At 41.1% G+C, this 17,470-nt stretch overlaps 1 protein-coding gene across 2 annotated transcripts; it reads right to left on the reverse strand.

Annotated features, from left to right (window-relative positions):
• Window positions 1–1,934: 1,934 nt before the first annotated feature.
• Window positions 1,935–17,087, reverse strand: rabgef1 (RAB guanine nucleotide exchange factor (GEF) 1). 2 transcript variants are annotated; one of them, XM_084073264.1, is made up of 10 exons: window positions 17,005–17,087; window positions 14,276–14,471; window positions 13,432–13,637; window positions 12,148–12,231; window positions 10,126–10,292; window positions 8,762–8,843; window positions 7,147–7,279; window positions 6,479–6,570; window positions 5,398–5,654; window positions 1,935–4,393 (listed from the first exon to the last, which is right to left on the reverse strand). In XM_084073264.1, the coding sequence occupies exons 2-10, from the start codon at window positions 14,452–14,454 to the stop codon at window positions 3,971–3,973; spliced, it is 1,623 nt and encodes a 540-aa protein (XP_083929390.1). In that variant the 5' UTR covers window positions 14,455–14,471; window positions 17,005–17,087; the 3' UTR covers window positions 1,935–3,970. The 2 variants fall into 2 exon arrangements, with proteins under 2 accessions (XP_083929390.1, XP_083929391.1); XM_084073265.1 differs by lacking the exon at window positions 12,148–12,231.
• Window positions 17,088–17,470: the final 383 nt, after the last annotated feature.

The raw sequence follows: 17,470 nt of genomic DNA on the forward strand, positions 1-17,470 counted from the left end.
AAACGTTGAAGAGCTGGTGTAAATGTAATACAAAGCAATGCCATTGCCACAGGCAAGTCTGATGGATACTTATCCAATTGCATTCAATGCTATAATTGCTACTATAACTTAAATTGAGTGAATTCTTGCTTTATTTGTAATATGTGCCCTTTGTTAGACGTTTTTTTTTTGCATAAAAACAATTCATATCCACTGTCTCAGTCATCACAAGCTACTGTACCTAATTTGTAGTTGAATAGTGATTCTTTGGATAAGATCACATATTGATACCATCCACACATTAATGTTATGCCTTGTATTAAGGATTTTGTATATCATCATATCTCCAGTAACATTGATTGACCCAACAGTATGGAGCTGTAAGGCATTTTGTTTGGTGATCAGACAGAGATGAAAGTGGTACTATACAAGTGGAGGCTAAAGATGCAAAATGGAAAAAAAGAAAAGAAAAAAGAAACCCTGAGAAATATGGTGGTTCTCAAACCTTTTCATGTCAAAGACCACAAAATGTATTTGTATTTGGTTGCGGACACAACTATGTGGTGCCAGGAACCCCCATACGAGAACATTTGTGTTGACAAAAAGCACCCCTGACCTGACCCCACCTTCAGAACCACTGCAATAGGCTACAGAACTGCAAGGAGCAGCACAGTAAAATAACTCATCATAAGGCACTAGAACCACTGGTGGAACTGACCTACATATACAATCAAGAATGTCTTTCATTTTTCATGTCCCTGGTGAACCCGAATAGATTGAGTCTAGCTAGAGAGAGAGAGAGAGGGAGATGGAGAGGGAGAGAGGGAGAGAGAGAGAGAGAGAGGCCCTTGTCCTAGTTCACACAGTGCACTTTAGTATCAGGATAAGCCTCCTCTCCCTCAACTCTTTCACAGAAGGCACAAAAGGATTTCCTAAATCCATCCTCTTAGGTGGATAATCTAATTCGACAAAGATAGAAAGAGTGCATTGGTAAAGGTTGGAAGATCACTTGCACACACAGACAACAGTCACAGATGCATTTGGTTCAGACCAGGCAAAAGGCTATAAAGTAGGCTATATTTTGAGACATGGTTTACATCTTTCCTTTAACATAAGCTGTCTCCTTTAGGGAAGTGTTAAAGAGTGACCCTAACCAAAATAATGTCCTGAAACAGTCTTTTATCCCATACTGACCTTGGCAATTTTTTTTAAGGATTGCAATGTCGGTCGGGTCGGGTCTGCTCACTTTGGTCCCAAGCAACCAATTCACTATGCACCTGCACGCTCCTCAGAGGAGGATGTCCCGACTGATTTTGGCAGCCCATGGCCTTTCCTGTAGCGCCACCTTTAGGCCATAAGGAACTTCAACCTAGCTTAAAGAAATCGGTGTATATACAGCAAACATTTTACATACATAAAATGATATATATATATATATATATATATAAAATTATATATATATATATATATATATATATATATCATAAAATTATATATATATATAAAATTATATAAAATTATATATATATATAAAATTATATAAAATTATATATATATATATATATATATATATATATATATATATATATATATATATATATATATATATATATATATATATATATATATATAGTGATAATTCATCTTGTCTGTTTTTAATCACTGTGAAGTCAAAGACATGTTGGTAAAATTAAACTCATAGAGCTTACTGTATAAAACAGAGATGCCTAATTTCATGTGCCCGGAGAAGCATGAACACATCAGTGTTTGGGAAAACAAACTTGGCCAAAATGGCTAGACAGACAATTTGCAAGACATTATGTACATCAGTGAACCATTTCCTCCTTACAAGTACTTTATCAATTCCTTTTCAATAATAAATCAATGCATTGTAGTATTTCCATACCACCACAAGGTGTCAATATGACAAAGATGGTAAGACTGCAAACCCTGGATCCAAGACATTTTATTCATAGCACAAGCATTCAGCACATCATTTTGTGGTGAGTACATTATAAATAGTGATTTCATAACCTGACAAATACACATATATTTGTATAGTCCCAAAACACAAACAGATTTTTTTTACAGATATACCGTATAATAATATAACAATAATACGATTCAACCCACAATTCAGGTACGGATTATACACATATAGGTGAACAACTTTAAGCTGTCTGATGCCGTCAGTTCTTGTATTAAAACTAAACTAAAATTTTAAAAAAGAACAAAGAAAGGAAATGGTTTTATTTAAAAATTAACAAAGCCAATAGTATTAGTGACTAAGAGGCTTACATACAGTATCTACTACTGCTTAATAAGGCAGTTATGGACTGAGGCTCAAAGTGTCTTTAGTGGAGTACCTGTTAGCATTAGCTTATAGCAACTATGTGACTCTGTGACATTGTATCCCTTTTAAAGTTGTGAATTATTTGTACAGCCCAGTATTATGTTCATGGGTTTTAGTTGTGTATCCTATCATATTGTATCATATTCTTGAAAACACATAGATGATATTGTTTGAAGACATGTGACAAACTCATGTAGTTGAAAATACGTTTTTTGAGTTATGCACTCCTCTCTAATAATATCACAGACTATCTGTATTTCACACATACTGTACACAGAGATATTTATGGATCTTCAAATTTCCTTAATCCTATAACCTCCCGTGTGTCCTAAATTTAGGTCAATTTGTCATCAATGAGCAGACCAGAAACAGAATCATAAACATGAAAACAGTGATTAATTCCACTCCAATTTTGAATTTTGTTTGGTCTCTCTCTCTCTCTCTCTCATATTATTAAAATAAGTTAAAATGTTACTTTGTACAGTATATGAGTAATGTTCAGTGTGGGCAATATCTCAAGTCAATATTGAGAAAATAATCAAATTATAAAACAATTCAGCAACATTAAAGAAACAAGGAGTGTTCTGGGGCTGAATGAATTACATGGACCACAATATTCAACTAATAATCAGAATGATGATAGCTCATTCAGAATGAAAATATTGTCCATGTAAACACACACAGTGTTAAACATCATATGCGTATACAGTGTCAACAATATACTGTAGGACAATAAATTCCCTTTCCTGATTTCTTAAGGCTAAACACTGTAAAATTGCAAGTGTCAAGTTAACCACTTAAACCCTCAATACTTGGAGTTAGGGTTACATTTGTCTGGGGTTGGCTTTTTTTTATCCCCCTACACCAACTTGACGTCTTGTGACCTTGTAGATCTGCTACTTTAGGTGAAAGTTCAACCCAAGAATAGGGATGCTAGTGTTCAAATGATCGGAGAGTATTCAGGTTTGACAAACCTGCGGTTTTGAACAGCGGCAAATGGTAAACGTGTTAGGGAAACCTGTTTCCCTCGTCAGTGATACAAACTGAAATCACCAGCAGAAGACGACTACATTCTGCAGAGCTCATACTGCATCGTTTGGCAGTCAGCAATTTCTCAAAATGTCTGTCTAAAAATAAATAACCCAGTTTCCCTCAGCAGTATGAGCTCAAGAACTAATCTTCCACAACTACAAGGTGGTTGTTTTTTTTCCCTCATATGTGAATACCATGGAATGACTTCAAAGACCCGAAACTTACAAGATTTAGGCCAGAAATTAATTCAAATGAACTAGGACAAGAACGAGCTGTGGATATTTGCAGCCTAATGTCGGGGCTGTTGGAAACCTATTACAATATACTGTACTAGTTAATTTCATTATTACAACATTTTAGCATTCAAAGGCATTGTGGTCCTGTTAATATTTTGGTTCAGTGCAATACAAAGACCATCGACCCCCTTGCTTTTTAACCACTTAAACCCTATACTTATTTGACTGGAGTCCCTTAGGGCTCTATAATAGGCTCCCTCCTGTTTTCGCTTTACACTCCATATTTTTGCCCAGATATTCCCCCAGCACAGGGAAGCTAGGGTGTAAGTGGTTACATCTTTAAAAAAAGACGTTAACTCTGTGAACTTGTTTACCCAGCGAACATCTGGGGCGTGAGAGGTGGCGGCAGCCGGTCGTTCTCTGGGTTGTCGGCGTCGATGGCCGAGGGGGCGGGCGGCCGGATCTCCAGGGGGTACTTCTCCAGGATGCCCTGCACCTCCCGCTCCACGCTCTCTTGCCAGGAGAGGAGGTCGCTCTGCAGGCTTTGAGCGGCCTCCGTCAGCTTCTCCTGCCGCCTGTCCAGGCCCGACAGCAGCTCCAGGTTCTGGTGGAGCTCGGCCAGGGCGGGGTTCACGGGGGCGCGGTCCGGCGCCGCCGGGGCGGTTTGCGGCCAGCCGTCCTCCGACTCGGGCCGCCGCGGGGAGGCTTGGCCCGACATGTAGCGCTCGAACTCTTCCTCGGACAGGTTGAGAGACTGGGCGTCCAGCTTTTCGATGAAGGCCACGGCACAGCACTGCATTGACGTGTGACACACGAAAACATGTCATTACAAATATTAGGATCTTATGACTAGAGCCCGACCGATATATCGGTTTAGCCGATCTATAATTATTATTATTATTTAACTTTTTTGACGACATCGGAATCGGCACTTAAGCAGCCGATATGTCCTGGCTTTTAACCACTTTCAAACTGGAGTCACGTCATTATAGGCGTAAATTGTCCTGACACTTTGTGAGCTTGTAAACTTGTAGAGCTTATTAGATCTTTTTTTGAGTGGTTAAATGAAATAAAAGTTCAGTTTATGTGTATTTTATATTTACTTGTTTGCTTGTTCATTGTATAATTTAAAGGTAGGGTAAGTGATATTTTTTGATTAAAACAAAAGGTTTTTGTTAAAAGGTTAAAGCACTATAGTCTGATAGTAATCATTGCTATAGAGTGTTTGTTCAGTAACAGGAGTCTCTCTGTCTCTCCAGCTCTTTAATAAACAGAAAATACATTTTCAGGTAGGTGACAAAATCTCAGCCAATCAGGAGAGTATCAGCTTCATTTTTATAGTGTTCCAGTTCCAATTTTGTCTGCTCATTTATTTGTGTCATCACTTCCAATTTCACGGTCTGAGTTCTCTATCCTGATTGGATAAAATTGGTATCCCGACCTGAAAATGTTTCTGTTTAATAAAGAGGGGGAGAGACATGGACACTCCTGTTACTGAACAAACACTCTATATGAGTACTATCAGAATATAGCTCTATTTAACACTTATTTTAACCAAAGAAACCTAACCTACCCTACCTTTAAGTTAAATGTTGTTTTCATATATTGAAGTTTAGTATATATACTTAAAAGGACATGAAGGCACACACACACACACACACACACACACACACACACACACACACACACACACACACACACACACACACACACACACACACACACACACACACACACACACACACACACACACACACACACAGGCACACACACACACACACACACACACATACAGACCAGGTTGGTGAAGTAGTATCCATCCTCGCCAGTCATCAGCCGGCTGGGGTTGCAGAAGCGTGTGATGTACTGGATGTTGGACTGCAGACGAGGCGGGTTGGCCTTCAGCACGATGTAAATGAGGGCAGGGAGGAAGTCATCGGCGGAGGCCGGCTCGTTCTTGGTGATCTTGATGGCGGCGAAGATGTGCTTGCTGCAGCGTGTGATGCACGTCAGCTTATCTCGGGGTACTCTCTTGGAGTCCATCTCTATGATGTCTGAGGAGGAAGTGAAGGGTTCACGCACATCAGTAGCTACAATGAAGCTGGCTGATCACATCACTTGGCCCTCAGGGAGGTTGTCTATCCTTGACCAGGATCCCCAAAATTGTTGGTCATCCAGCACCCCAGTAATGCTGGTTTTCTATCCTACCTGGACCTCTAGAACTGCTGATTTTCTATCCTACCAGGACCGATAATACTGCTGGCTTTCTATCCAACATAGTTAATTACATTCACTTGATTGAATTAGTCCTTGAGTCACAAGCCGGAATGACATGGATGGTGGTCAGGAAACTTGCAACCAAACTGTGTCTTTTTACAAGGAGTAGAATAACAATGGACCAGCATTCAATGCCATGCTATGGACATTCAATGAGGAATGGTTAGCCTCGTCCTGAGGCCACTTTCTACACATGACATGACATGTGCAACGTTGTTATCTCACTCAACAGTAAACAAACCAACATACAGTATAAGTGTATACAGGGTATCTGCACATTTCTAAAGTTAAAATGTAGTAACTTTTAAGACCTTTTTTAATACCAAACTGGCCAAATTGTCAAATATTACATAAGAAAAGACATTGTGAAAATAGCCCATCTACAATGATCCGATCAAACAATGCCTTGCATTGGTGTTGCAAGGCAAGGCGTTGTGAGCTTGTCGTTCGGCTATTTTCACAATATCTATCTGTGGAACCGAGTCAAACTAAATGTAATGCCCAGTTCAAATATGATTATTTGGGGGGGGTCGCGGCCTGAAAAGGTTGGGAACCCTTGACATACAGTATGACAAGTAACGCCAGCACTGTGCTGTCAGACCTGTTATTGCTTTGACCACGTTGTCAGACACCTCTGGCTGCTCCTCGTCCATAGGTACATACAGCATCTGGATGTCCACCCAGTGCAACGCCCTGGACACACACACACACACACACACACACACACACACACACACACACACACACACACACACACACACACACACACACACACACACACACACACACACACACACACACACACACACACACAGAGGATGTGTTAGATAAAATACAGCCACAAATTGTCATCTACATATTCATATTATGGCATGTTTTGCACAAAGCCATTGCTGAGTCACAATCTCTGAGTGTGATTAGAAACAGCACAGGGATTAATAACCATTTAAGGGCTATATATATAATTTACTTCGCTTTTCTCCTTTGGAACGGTTTGACACGCGCGTGCTAAAATGCTAAAATGTTGTATTAATGAAATTAACTAGTACAGTATATTGTAATAGCTTGTAAGTTTCAGGTCTTTGTAGTCAGTCCATGGTATTCACATATGAGGGAAAAAAAACAACCACCTTGTAGTTGTGGAAGATTAGTTCTTGAGCTCATACTCACGTGCGTGCGTGCGTGCACACACACACACACACACACACACACACACACACACGCGCGCGCGAATAGCAATGAACTGTGTTTTTCTACAAGGCGACTCACCTGATCCTGTGCTGTGTGGCCAGATCTTTCTTCTCATCGTCGCTAGTCTCTGGACAGAACACAGTCTTATACAGACGGGTCATGATGTATTTCTCCACCTGGTCCATGACTCGCTCCACACGCTCTGAGTTGCCTTAGGGATCACACAGTCCATATTACTGACTTATTCTATCAAAGTCTCAATGGTAGGGGTCTTCAACAGGTGGTCCGGGACCCCTAGGTGGTCCTCAGAGTTACTACAGGGGGGCCACCAAATGTTTGTGTGATAGGAACTTCTTTTTTTTTTACATGAACCACTTGAACCCTAGAATTCCTTTTTGGAGGGGAACATTAGCCATAAATAGCAGATCTACAAGCTCACACGCCTTGCGCTGCGAGACGTTGTGAGACCGGCTATTTTCGGCAAAGAGATTTGGTGTAGGGGGAAAAAAGAGCAGACCAAGTACAAGTTGTCTAAGTATTGAGGGTTTAAGTGGTTAACTGTCTGAAAATAAACATTAACATGAATCCAACACTGATGATAGTGCTGTCAAGTCTATGAAGCTATCTATGAAATCTATGAAAAAGTTTAATCTGCAACACAATTTTATACAATATGTAGTGGCGGTGGCATCTCTATTGCAGCTAAGGGGTCCTTGGCCTGAAAAAACATTGAAGACCCCTGCTCTATTGACCATATCAGATAAGCGTAAAGCCTAATTTATACTCTGTAGTACAATGGTGTTGTTTGCCGACATGAACAGATTTTCAAGTTAACACGTCGCACGCAACATGTTGTTAGCTTGCGGAAAGCGACACCGCCGTTCGATTGAGAATCATTAAGCTTAACAGATGCAGATACAAATACACACACACAAAAGACAACAGTGTACAGTAACCTTTGTAATTATGGCTCATGAGTGATTATTTGTAATATTACATCATATTAAAGTCGCAACTATGTAGCTTTGGACACAAAATAACATGGCAGCCATTGCCAACGTCTTTGACTTCATTACCCAAGATTCTCTGCGTCCCTGCTCAGTCACGCCAGTGACGTAACACTCTATGTTTGAGTCTTTTGTATGAATGAGCCAATGGCCGTGGCTTTGTAGGAACATGCCCGTGCCTGTCTGCTTGTGCACGTTCATGAGTTTTACACACGTGGGTTATGTTTATACATGATAGAAGGTGAGTTACGTTTGTTTGTTTCAAGGGAGATGAATTTTGTTTAAGTGAGTCTACTTTATCACTTCGTACCAAGCTGCGGCACAAATATATTTTCAGAGGGGGTCTGACATGTTAATTTTAGGGGGGCCCTTGGCACAAAAAGGTTTGAGAACTACTGCTCTACATTTACCCAACCTAACTATTAGGAGCAGTAGGCTCTATTAATACAATGCCAGGCGTTAAGTGTCTTGCTTAAGGACACTTCAACACTTAAGACAGTGCAGACTGGGGGGCGAACAGGGAAAGCTTCCGATTACCAGACAGCCTCTCTACCCTCTCAGCTATGTCCGCCCTTACCTTACCTTACCCGATAGTGTATCCTTGTTATCAGCTTTAGTAATAATTAATCATGTGATAGGTACGGTTCCTGGTTGAGTCAGAAGGTGAGAATCCTTAAAGCACCAACCTTTAAAGTGGGTCATCAAGCGGTCCGACATGTTCTGGTAGAAGTCTTGAACACACTCTGAGAGTTCATCAGCACCAAGGTCCTGACCAGACAAAAGATCACAAGTATATGAGCCATATGTACTGGTAAATCACTGTCATTGTACTTAATATTACCCTGATGTGCATGTCAAGACAGACATACAGACTGACAGTCAGACATAGCATCAAGACAGGCGTAAAAAAGGTAACAGTATGCCTCTGTTCTTTGATTCTTTCTTCTGGTCAACAATCAAAAACACACTAGTTATGGGCAGTTCAATTCAACATCGGTCTGATTAGTTGATTTTGTATTGAATACCAAAATAATGACCAGATCATTGATAAAACATGTTAAATAGCATAACTTTAAATATTACATTATGAGGTGTAACTTCACAAGGCAAGTTTCATGTAATCTAGTCATGTACAATTATCTACCAATCACACCTACTATGCCATAAATAGATCTCCCATGAAAAAGGGTTGTTGAGCAAACCGAGTTAGCGGACAACTCAGACCTGTGTCTTTGATGGTTTTATTATTCACTCACACACAATACAAACACACACTAGCAATTTTAGGCCAGGTTATAAATCTAAAAAGGGAAACACAGACCATCACAACGACAAATTACTGACATGAAATATACACACAAAACTATAAAACATATGTAGAAATATGTACATTTATCGTTGTGTAAACACGCTCTCATATCTCACCGTCAGCAATGGAAAATGACGAACGCAGCAATAACACCCTGGTAACTAGTAACACTGATGCATGCATAGAACACTTCGTCCTGTTAGTGAGCATTCTCTCCATTTATATGGGTTTGGTCTACCCATGTGGGTGTAACCTTCTGTTGATTAATCATGTGACTTGTGTATCGTCTTAAATGTGGAAACACAGGCTTTAGCACTGTTCTAAAACAGTAGCCACAGTCCCCCAGCTCCTCATCTGACCTAATCAATCAACACAATCAAGTACCCCACTGTGGACCCCAACACCACAGGTCAGAGCTGCGGTCTCCAGAATTGTATATATTTGTATCTATTATGACTAAATATCCTTCTGAAAATAAGATACAGGAAGGCGCTAGAAGGCCACATGTGCAGGTAACATGTCAATACAAACGCCACCGTTACATCATCATAATAATGGATTATTCTACATATGCAGACATTTACCTCTTCATTTATAACTTCGGTTCAAAAACTAACAAATAATAACAACAACAATACTTATGTTACTGGAAAGTTCTACAAGTAAAGGGCCCTGGGGGAGGGGGACCCCGGTCAACTAAGTGTATAGGGATTAAGTGGCTAGTTTTGCATGAGGGCAGACCTTTTTGTTGCCCATGCTCTCGATGAAGGCCCGGCACTGCTTGTGGATCTCCCGGCCAGGCTTCTGTAGGTTCTTCAAAAAGTCCACAAAGTCCTTGGAGACCCGGTCCGTCTCCATGCTGGCCTGGCGGCTGATGGACGGGCTCGGTGTCTTGCCCTCTTGGGTTTCTGTGGAGGGGGAATGCTTGTTTAGTTCGAACCGTCCATCTTCACGGATGGCTAGTATGACATTATTGAGACCTCTGGGATGGGATGTTGTTCACAGCAGAAGAATTAGCAAGACTTACAAAGCAGCTAATGAGATGTCTGGAGCAGAACACCAAGCATTCAACTGTCAGTGTTCGATGACACGATACACTACATACAGTATATGGTCTTTGTTAAGGGATATTTTCAAATCAATGGGTGGGGTTTGTTCTCTGTTTACATGGGACTGTACTTTGGGGCGGGGCTATTTGAATCCAATATCATATTTATTACGAAATCCCAGATGATGAGATCTAGTCTCATATCACGATATCGATATAATATCAATATATTGCCCCGCCCTAGACCTAGTGTATCCATCATATAATCCCAACATCCCTGGATCAAATTTGGGTCGGAGTTAAAAAAAAAAAAATCTGTTAAAGTGTACAGAAATAACAAGGAGGGGTGGCTTAAAGATGCTACTGTACGTGGGTGTGTGTATCCAAGGGTTATGCCAATCGTTAAAATATGTCTTTTTATTGTGATGTTTTTAATCTCCTGGACTGTCATAAGTACGCAATTTACACTGTGATTCGGTTTTCTTCATTGCTAACTGCTGGAGTGCAATTGAGAGCCACATGTATAATAAATGTGTAAATAAAAAATAAAAAATTGGGTTGGAGACCTATGATGAAGGTCATGCCCCCCTGCCCCCTGATTTATTATCTCTCTCTATTGTCCCGTCTCTAATAAAGCACTAAGTAAATAATATTGGAGGAAAAACAAATAATAATGGAGACAAATTGATGACATACTAATGGCTTCTCACAGAGGGATGATCTGGGGTCTAATACTCTAGTGCAGGGGTCTTCAACAGGGGGTCCGTGACCCCTAGAGGGTCCTCAGAGATACTAAAGGGGGGCTGCTAAATCTTTCTGTAAAAGGACCTATTTATTTACATTAACCTCCTGAACCCTAGCATCCCTATTCTGAGAGGAACATTAGCCGAAAATAGCAGATCTAGAAGCTCACGTTGAGATTGTAGATCTGCTATTTTCGGCAAAGAAGTGTAGAAGGGAAAAGAGTGAGATTCAACATGAATCCAATATGTAGAGGGGGTCCCTGCTTCATCTCTCTCAGCTAGGGGGTCCTTCGCCAGAAAAACATTGAAGACTCCTGCTCTAGTGAGTCAGACTAGTTCAGCGAGGTAGATGTTATACATGGCTGCTATGTACTGTATGCACTACATGGTCTTTTCGGCAACTTCACACCTATAATGACACATTATTACAGGAAGCTAACTGGAAGAAATATTGTAGAATGACTCAAGGCCTCTAGGACATCGTGTGGTGTATTTTTGTCAAGAGGCTATACTCCTACGGCGGGTTAATCAGGGACAAAGAGATCCAGTGCAACAAACACCCACCTCTTAGTCTGGCCACCAACGCTGCCAGTACAGCCACAATGTGAGGGGATACAATGACAGTAAACGATAAGTAAGCCATATCCAAATCAATAAAACAGAAAACACACAAAACAAAGTGACACACTACTGCACATAAGCTTATGTTATGTACACGGCCAGGACTCTAGCCGGCAGGCCTGAATCACGCCAAACCCACTGCAAACCATAGGAAGCACCAGCAATCCGTCTATCTATGCCATTCAGCTTCGTTTGCAAAGTTGAATGACATTCTACACCGAGCCATCTAAATAAACAAGAGTTACTGCAGTTACAGCAGAACCAATAGTCTTCCAGCTACTGTAAGTAAACCTTTGAGAGGACAAGAGCTTCTCAAAAGTGTCTCCCTTTCTCCGGGGGTTAAGCCGTTACCTTCAGTGGGGGAACCCATTTCCCAGGAGGGGGTAAATATTCCTCTCCAGTCTCTATGGCTCTTCTCCTCTCTCTCAGAGGGGGCTGAGAACAAAATGGGAGGAATGGAGGGGCCGGGAGAGGAAAGACGTGAGGGAAAGCCAAAGAGCATGATGTGGGACGAAGTAGGAGACAGGTTTTTTTGAGACGGGGGTGAGGTGGGTTAGGATAACGGGAATGAACGGTTACAATGGTCAAGCCACACACACAATTGGGATTGGAATGAATTACACAGAGGTGGTTAGAACTCATTAAAAGTGAAGAGATGCAACAGTAAGAAAGAATGGAAACCATACACAAGGAAGACATGAGTAAAAAAAAAATTGAATGCATGTTAATGAAATAAGGAAGAATGAAAGCAAAGGTGAAATGTGATGAATGGTGGATAAATGTACCCTACTAAATAATGTCATCAGATATCTTTTACCGTTTGCAGTCAGGCTACATTAGCACCAACTACTCCTTGACAAATCTCTTCTCATTCTTGTCCCTGATGCCCCTGTACTTTGGTTGGGGACCATGCCCAGACAGCACTGACCAGCAGTTAGATCATTTATCCAGGGAGCTTATTGTAATCCAGTAAACATCGTTGCAATTACCTCTCTCCTTCGGGAGAGGGAGACAACGGAGATGGACCTTAAGTATTGCCGCTTTGAGTTGTCATGCTTGGTACCTTGGTACCCAAATGTAAGTTCCCAGGCTAGCTACCCAAGAGTTAAAGTCAGGGATCAGAGAGTTACAACATTGAATTTAGGTAGAAAAAATTAGGTTAGCCCCCCCCCCCCCCAAAGGAACTGTGATTATTCACTTGGATTCCTCTCTACAGTTAAGTAAAAAGGGAGTTGGGTTTATGTAGAAAAGGCATTTTTCCCTACAGAAAACAATATATTAGGTACAGCATTACATTAGGCAGGCTTAGGACTTTATAAAGCCTCATTCTTCTGCAGAAGAATTTGACTGATTCTGACAAAAAAAATAAAAGATAAATTAATAAATAATTTCAGGTAAAACGTAAGACAATGTATTAACTTTGAAAGCCTAATATTTGTTGAATAAAAAATGTAAGCCATTCTAAGCCATTTTAAGGATCTGCGGATACAGTAAGTTCTCTGGCTTGGCATTTTGGTATACATTATGTGTAATAATTAAGTTCTCAGAATTGGCATTTTGGTACCTGTGTGTATAAATGAAGTTGTCACGCATGGTATTTTTGTACCCATGTCAAAAGATAAAGTTGTCGGTTACCTTTCTTGGGGGCTGTGCGGGACGACGGGCTGAAGAACTTCTTGACAGTGGTCACTTTGCGAGTCTTCTCGTTGGTCTTCTTCTCCTCGAATTTGGAGAAGGGTCCCAGAGAGGCCGGGCTGGGCTGGGCCTGAGGTGGCGGGGCCTGGGACGGAGCCTGGGCTCCCTGGATACTGGCGTAGGCTGCCTCCTCCTCCCTCTGCAGCCTGTGTGGAGTAGGGATGGGACGATATATATTTCATGTCACGATTATTGTGACCAAAATCATTTCGATTTACGATATTATCGCGCCATTATTAAAAACTCTTAAAATGCCACTATTGTTAACCACTTGAACCCCAGCATCCATAGTCTGGAGGTGGAACATTTGCCATAAATAGCAAATATTCATTTTGGCAAAGAGATATAAAGTGAAAAAAATACTGTATCAAGTACGTTCTTTACAGTTAGTTTTGCCAATTCTAGAGGGCTTATTGTTTTGTCTCTGCGATATTGTCAGGGAGGTGGCTCCGTACCGTTTATGACAGTCAGTCGCTCATATTTGATGCAGTCTGTTTCTGGCAAAGATTTTACAAATTCGGCGGAAGTAACATTAGCGCTTTCTCACCGTCAGTTGATGTTTCATATCCATAAGAGTCAAACCTTATTTGAAAAAATCTTATTTGACGCGCTATTAGACACTTCTATGGGAATTCATTCAATTGGGGGGACAAAACGCGACCCAGGTAGGATGCGTATATTACGTCAGACTTCGGTGCTCTATTGTAAATAAAACACAACAGATATAACACAACATATTTAATCACACAATTTCATAGCGTGTACATGTGGAAGCCGGTCTTACTTCTCGGCCAGGGCCCAGTCCTCTTGGATCTGTTTCTGGCGGGACCGTTGGTACTCCTCTCTCCAGCACTTGGAACACAGGCCCTGCCACGCCGCGTTGCCATAATAACCACAACCCTTTTTACACAGCAGCTCCGACTGGTCCACGTGGATCCCACGCCTCTCCGTCCGTTGACTCATGGTGCTGGATAGCCTGCCTGGTGAGGGAAAACCATTAGCTCACAATCCTCACATCCTCTGATTGCTTATTCGCTTTGAAAAGTACCATTTAGAAACTGTACCGTTTTATTTGTCCTTCTAGTTATGCCACAAAGCCATTTGTGACTTTGTTTTGGAAAGAAGTAACCTATATACATACTGTAGTTATTAATGCATTTTTTGTAATGATAATTATTCATTCTTGTGACTGACTGTATTATCTTTAGTTTAGAGCAGGGTTCCTCGGAGTTACTACTGGCGGCCGCCAAACCTTTGTGTGATAGTATTTATTTTATTTTTTTACATTAACCACTTGAACCCTAGTATCCCTATTCTGGGGGGAACATTCACCCAAACGTCAAGTTCAGATTCAGAATTAGAATCAGAATCTTTACCAAGTATTGAGGGTTTAAGTGGTTAATGTCTAACAATCCTCGTTAATATACTGTAAATCCAACATTCGAAAATGTACATAACACTGATGATACTGTAGTGCTGTCAAACAAGTCTATGAAGCCATCTATGAAAAAGTTTAATCTGCAACACAATTTTATACAATATGTAGTGGGGGGTCCCTGCTTCATCTCTGTCTCAGCTAAGGAGTCCTTGGCCTGAAAAACATTGAAGTCCCCTGGTTTAAAGTTAGTGTTTACAAGCTCTGTACTCAGTAAACTCCAGTGTATCCAGTGGATGTAGCATCCTGACCCTTAGTTAATGTATAACTACACATAAATAGAAAAATCACTCAATAATCAATACATATAAGCAACTCATAGTTATCAGATATCAAATAGAACAATGGGGCGCAATAGCCAACAATACCAAACATGCCAACTAACCATTTCAGACAAAGACAACATTAAGTCTATTTTAAAAACTGTTGAAACTGCACACACTAGAAACAGTACTCCCAGTTCCCTCTCCTCTCACTCTCATTAAATCTGAATGAGACCAATGAACCACTCCATGATCATATGATGGCGTCGTGGACAGAAAATAGCAGATCTATAAGCTCACAACGTGTCCTATCCGTGATGTACTGTGAACTTATAGATCTCTATTTTCTGCAATGCTGCGGTACAATGACATAACTGGGGCTTAACCACATGAACCTTAGGATTCCTATTCTGGGACGAACATTCGCAGAAAATAGCCAATCTAAAAGCTGGGGGTTGGGTGTGGGTGTGCTTGTAGATCGGCTTTTTCAGCGAGGACATTTGGTGTTGATGGCAAAAAAGGAGCAAACCTAGTATAGAGACCTGGATAACCCTGTTCAACTACTGTAAGTATATATGTTTTCACTGGTTAAACGCAGTGACACATTGCATAAGTGCACCTGGCGGAGATCCGAGCTCTGCAGAGCACCCCTCTCTAGTTGAGTTTGGCTTGGATTTTGTTGGTTTGTGCAAGCAGGTAATTAACTAGTATGACAGTCATGTTTCAGGGCTAGTAATTAACTATCTAGCTGGCATGGTAGAAACCCAGAGCTGTACTAGGCCATGGAGCCAAGGGTTAGGCAAAACTGCTTTACACTAGAATATAATGCTTTCATTGTACGGTCCCATTGGCGTGCCAAATACATATCCCTGTCAAAATGTGTTCCCTGTTTCCCCCCCAATGCAGGTCAACAGGTGCAAATGTTGCATCCCTGCCCGAATGTGTTCCTCTCAATACAAATCAAGACTATAGATATATTTTGACAGATTTTGACATTATGATCTGAGAGGAAAAGTCAGACTCGCTAAAGTACATCTATGATAGTCTTGATCCAAGTTTATACATTGCATAGCAACTTAAGGGAGTTATAACCACGTTTTTAAACCCATATGGTGTTCAACCAACCCATGTAGACTTAACATGAGGTTAATAGGCTCTGTGCACAGCAGCCATATTATCACTTCCTTCACAGGTGTTACCAATGAAGGCTCTGTTCCATTTAGTGTAGCACAGTGGTTTCCACGACCCCCATAACTCTGAGAGTGTACAAATGGAACCAAATGGTCCCTTATGGGTCCATTTGGTTCCATTTGTACACTCTCAGAGTTACACACCCGTAAGGGGGGGCCATTTGGAAGCCCATGAGGGTCCCTGGACCCCAACTTTAGACCCACTGGTGTAGCAGAGTGTTTCCAGTGAGCCAACATGCACAACATCAGCACCCTGACTCTGTTTGACCAGAGCCTTCATTAGTATCATTGGTAACACCTGTGAATTTCTTCATAATATGGCTGCTGTGAATAGAGCCTATTGTTTTGTGTGGGTTCAAACAGTAAATACATGTTTACATTGAGGTTTACTGGTAGGATTACTTAGTATATCGTACCAAAACAACCCTATTTCGAGCTAGAAATGCAGTATACACCCACTGATAGCTTAGCCGGCTAAGCTACACAATGCTAAGCTACACAACAATAACATAGCTGCATTAAACATACATGCTAGTTAACTGACGGGAGTTTAAACAGCAACGCGTTCTGACTACCGTCATTACTTTAGAACGGCGTTTATGCACGTCATTACATTCATTCTCACCTGTCTTTGTTTTTTCAAGGACGACTTTCTAGAATGAATGTAAACAACAGCCTCTTTCCTGCTGCTGTCGCCGCAGACTGCGCGTGCGTCAGCTGTCGTCAAAAAGAACAGATCTACAAGCTGTCAACGAGTTGCGTGGCAACGCGTTGACAGCTTGTATATCTGTTCTTTTTGACGCACGGTGGAGTGCAAGGGAGGTGCGTTCGCCGCAGCCCGGAATTTACAGCCTCTAGCTCATTTTTTTGTGTTTTTTAATTATTTTGTATTGATTTTAAAACATAAAAGTGCATGGACAAAACAGACAACTATGCAGACAAACACAATTACAAATAAAAAGAAAGGGGGGGGGGGGGGGGGGTAAGATACAAAGATTAAAGATAAAGTGTGAATCATACAATAAATAAATCATGGCTGAACCAGAGATGTGTTGAGCTTTCTTTTCCTCCGTGGTGGAAAGGCTGGTGAC

The sequence above is a fragment of the Gymnoscopelus microlampas genome (assembly GCF_963454915.1).
Source record: "Gymnoscopelus microlampas genome assembly, chromosome: 12".
NCBI lineage: Eukaryota > Metazoa > Chordata > Actinopteri > Myctophiformes > Myctophidae > Gymnoscopelus > Gymnoscopelus microlampas.

What these genes read in the sequence shown, in the direction of transcription:
- rabgef1 (XM_084073264.1), bottom strand. Translation starts at nt 14,454, where the DNA reads ATGAGTCAACGGACGGAGAGGCGTGGGATCCACGTGGACCAGTCGGAG. An exon ending in CCGCACAGCCCCCAAGAAAG is followed by an intron (nt 12,232 to 13,431) that starts GTAACCGACAAC and finishes TTTTGTTCTCAG; the next exon opens with CCCCCTCTGAGAGAGAGGAG. An exon ending in GATACTACTTCACCAACCTG is followed by an intron (nt 4,394 to 5,397) that starts GTCTGTATGTGT and finishes ACGTCAATGCAG; the next exon opens with TGCTGTGCCGTGGCCTTCAT.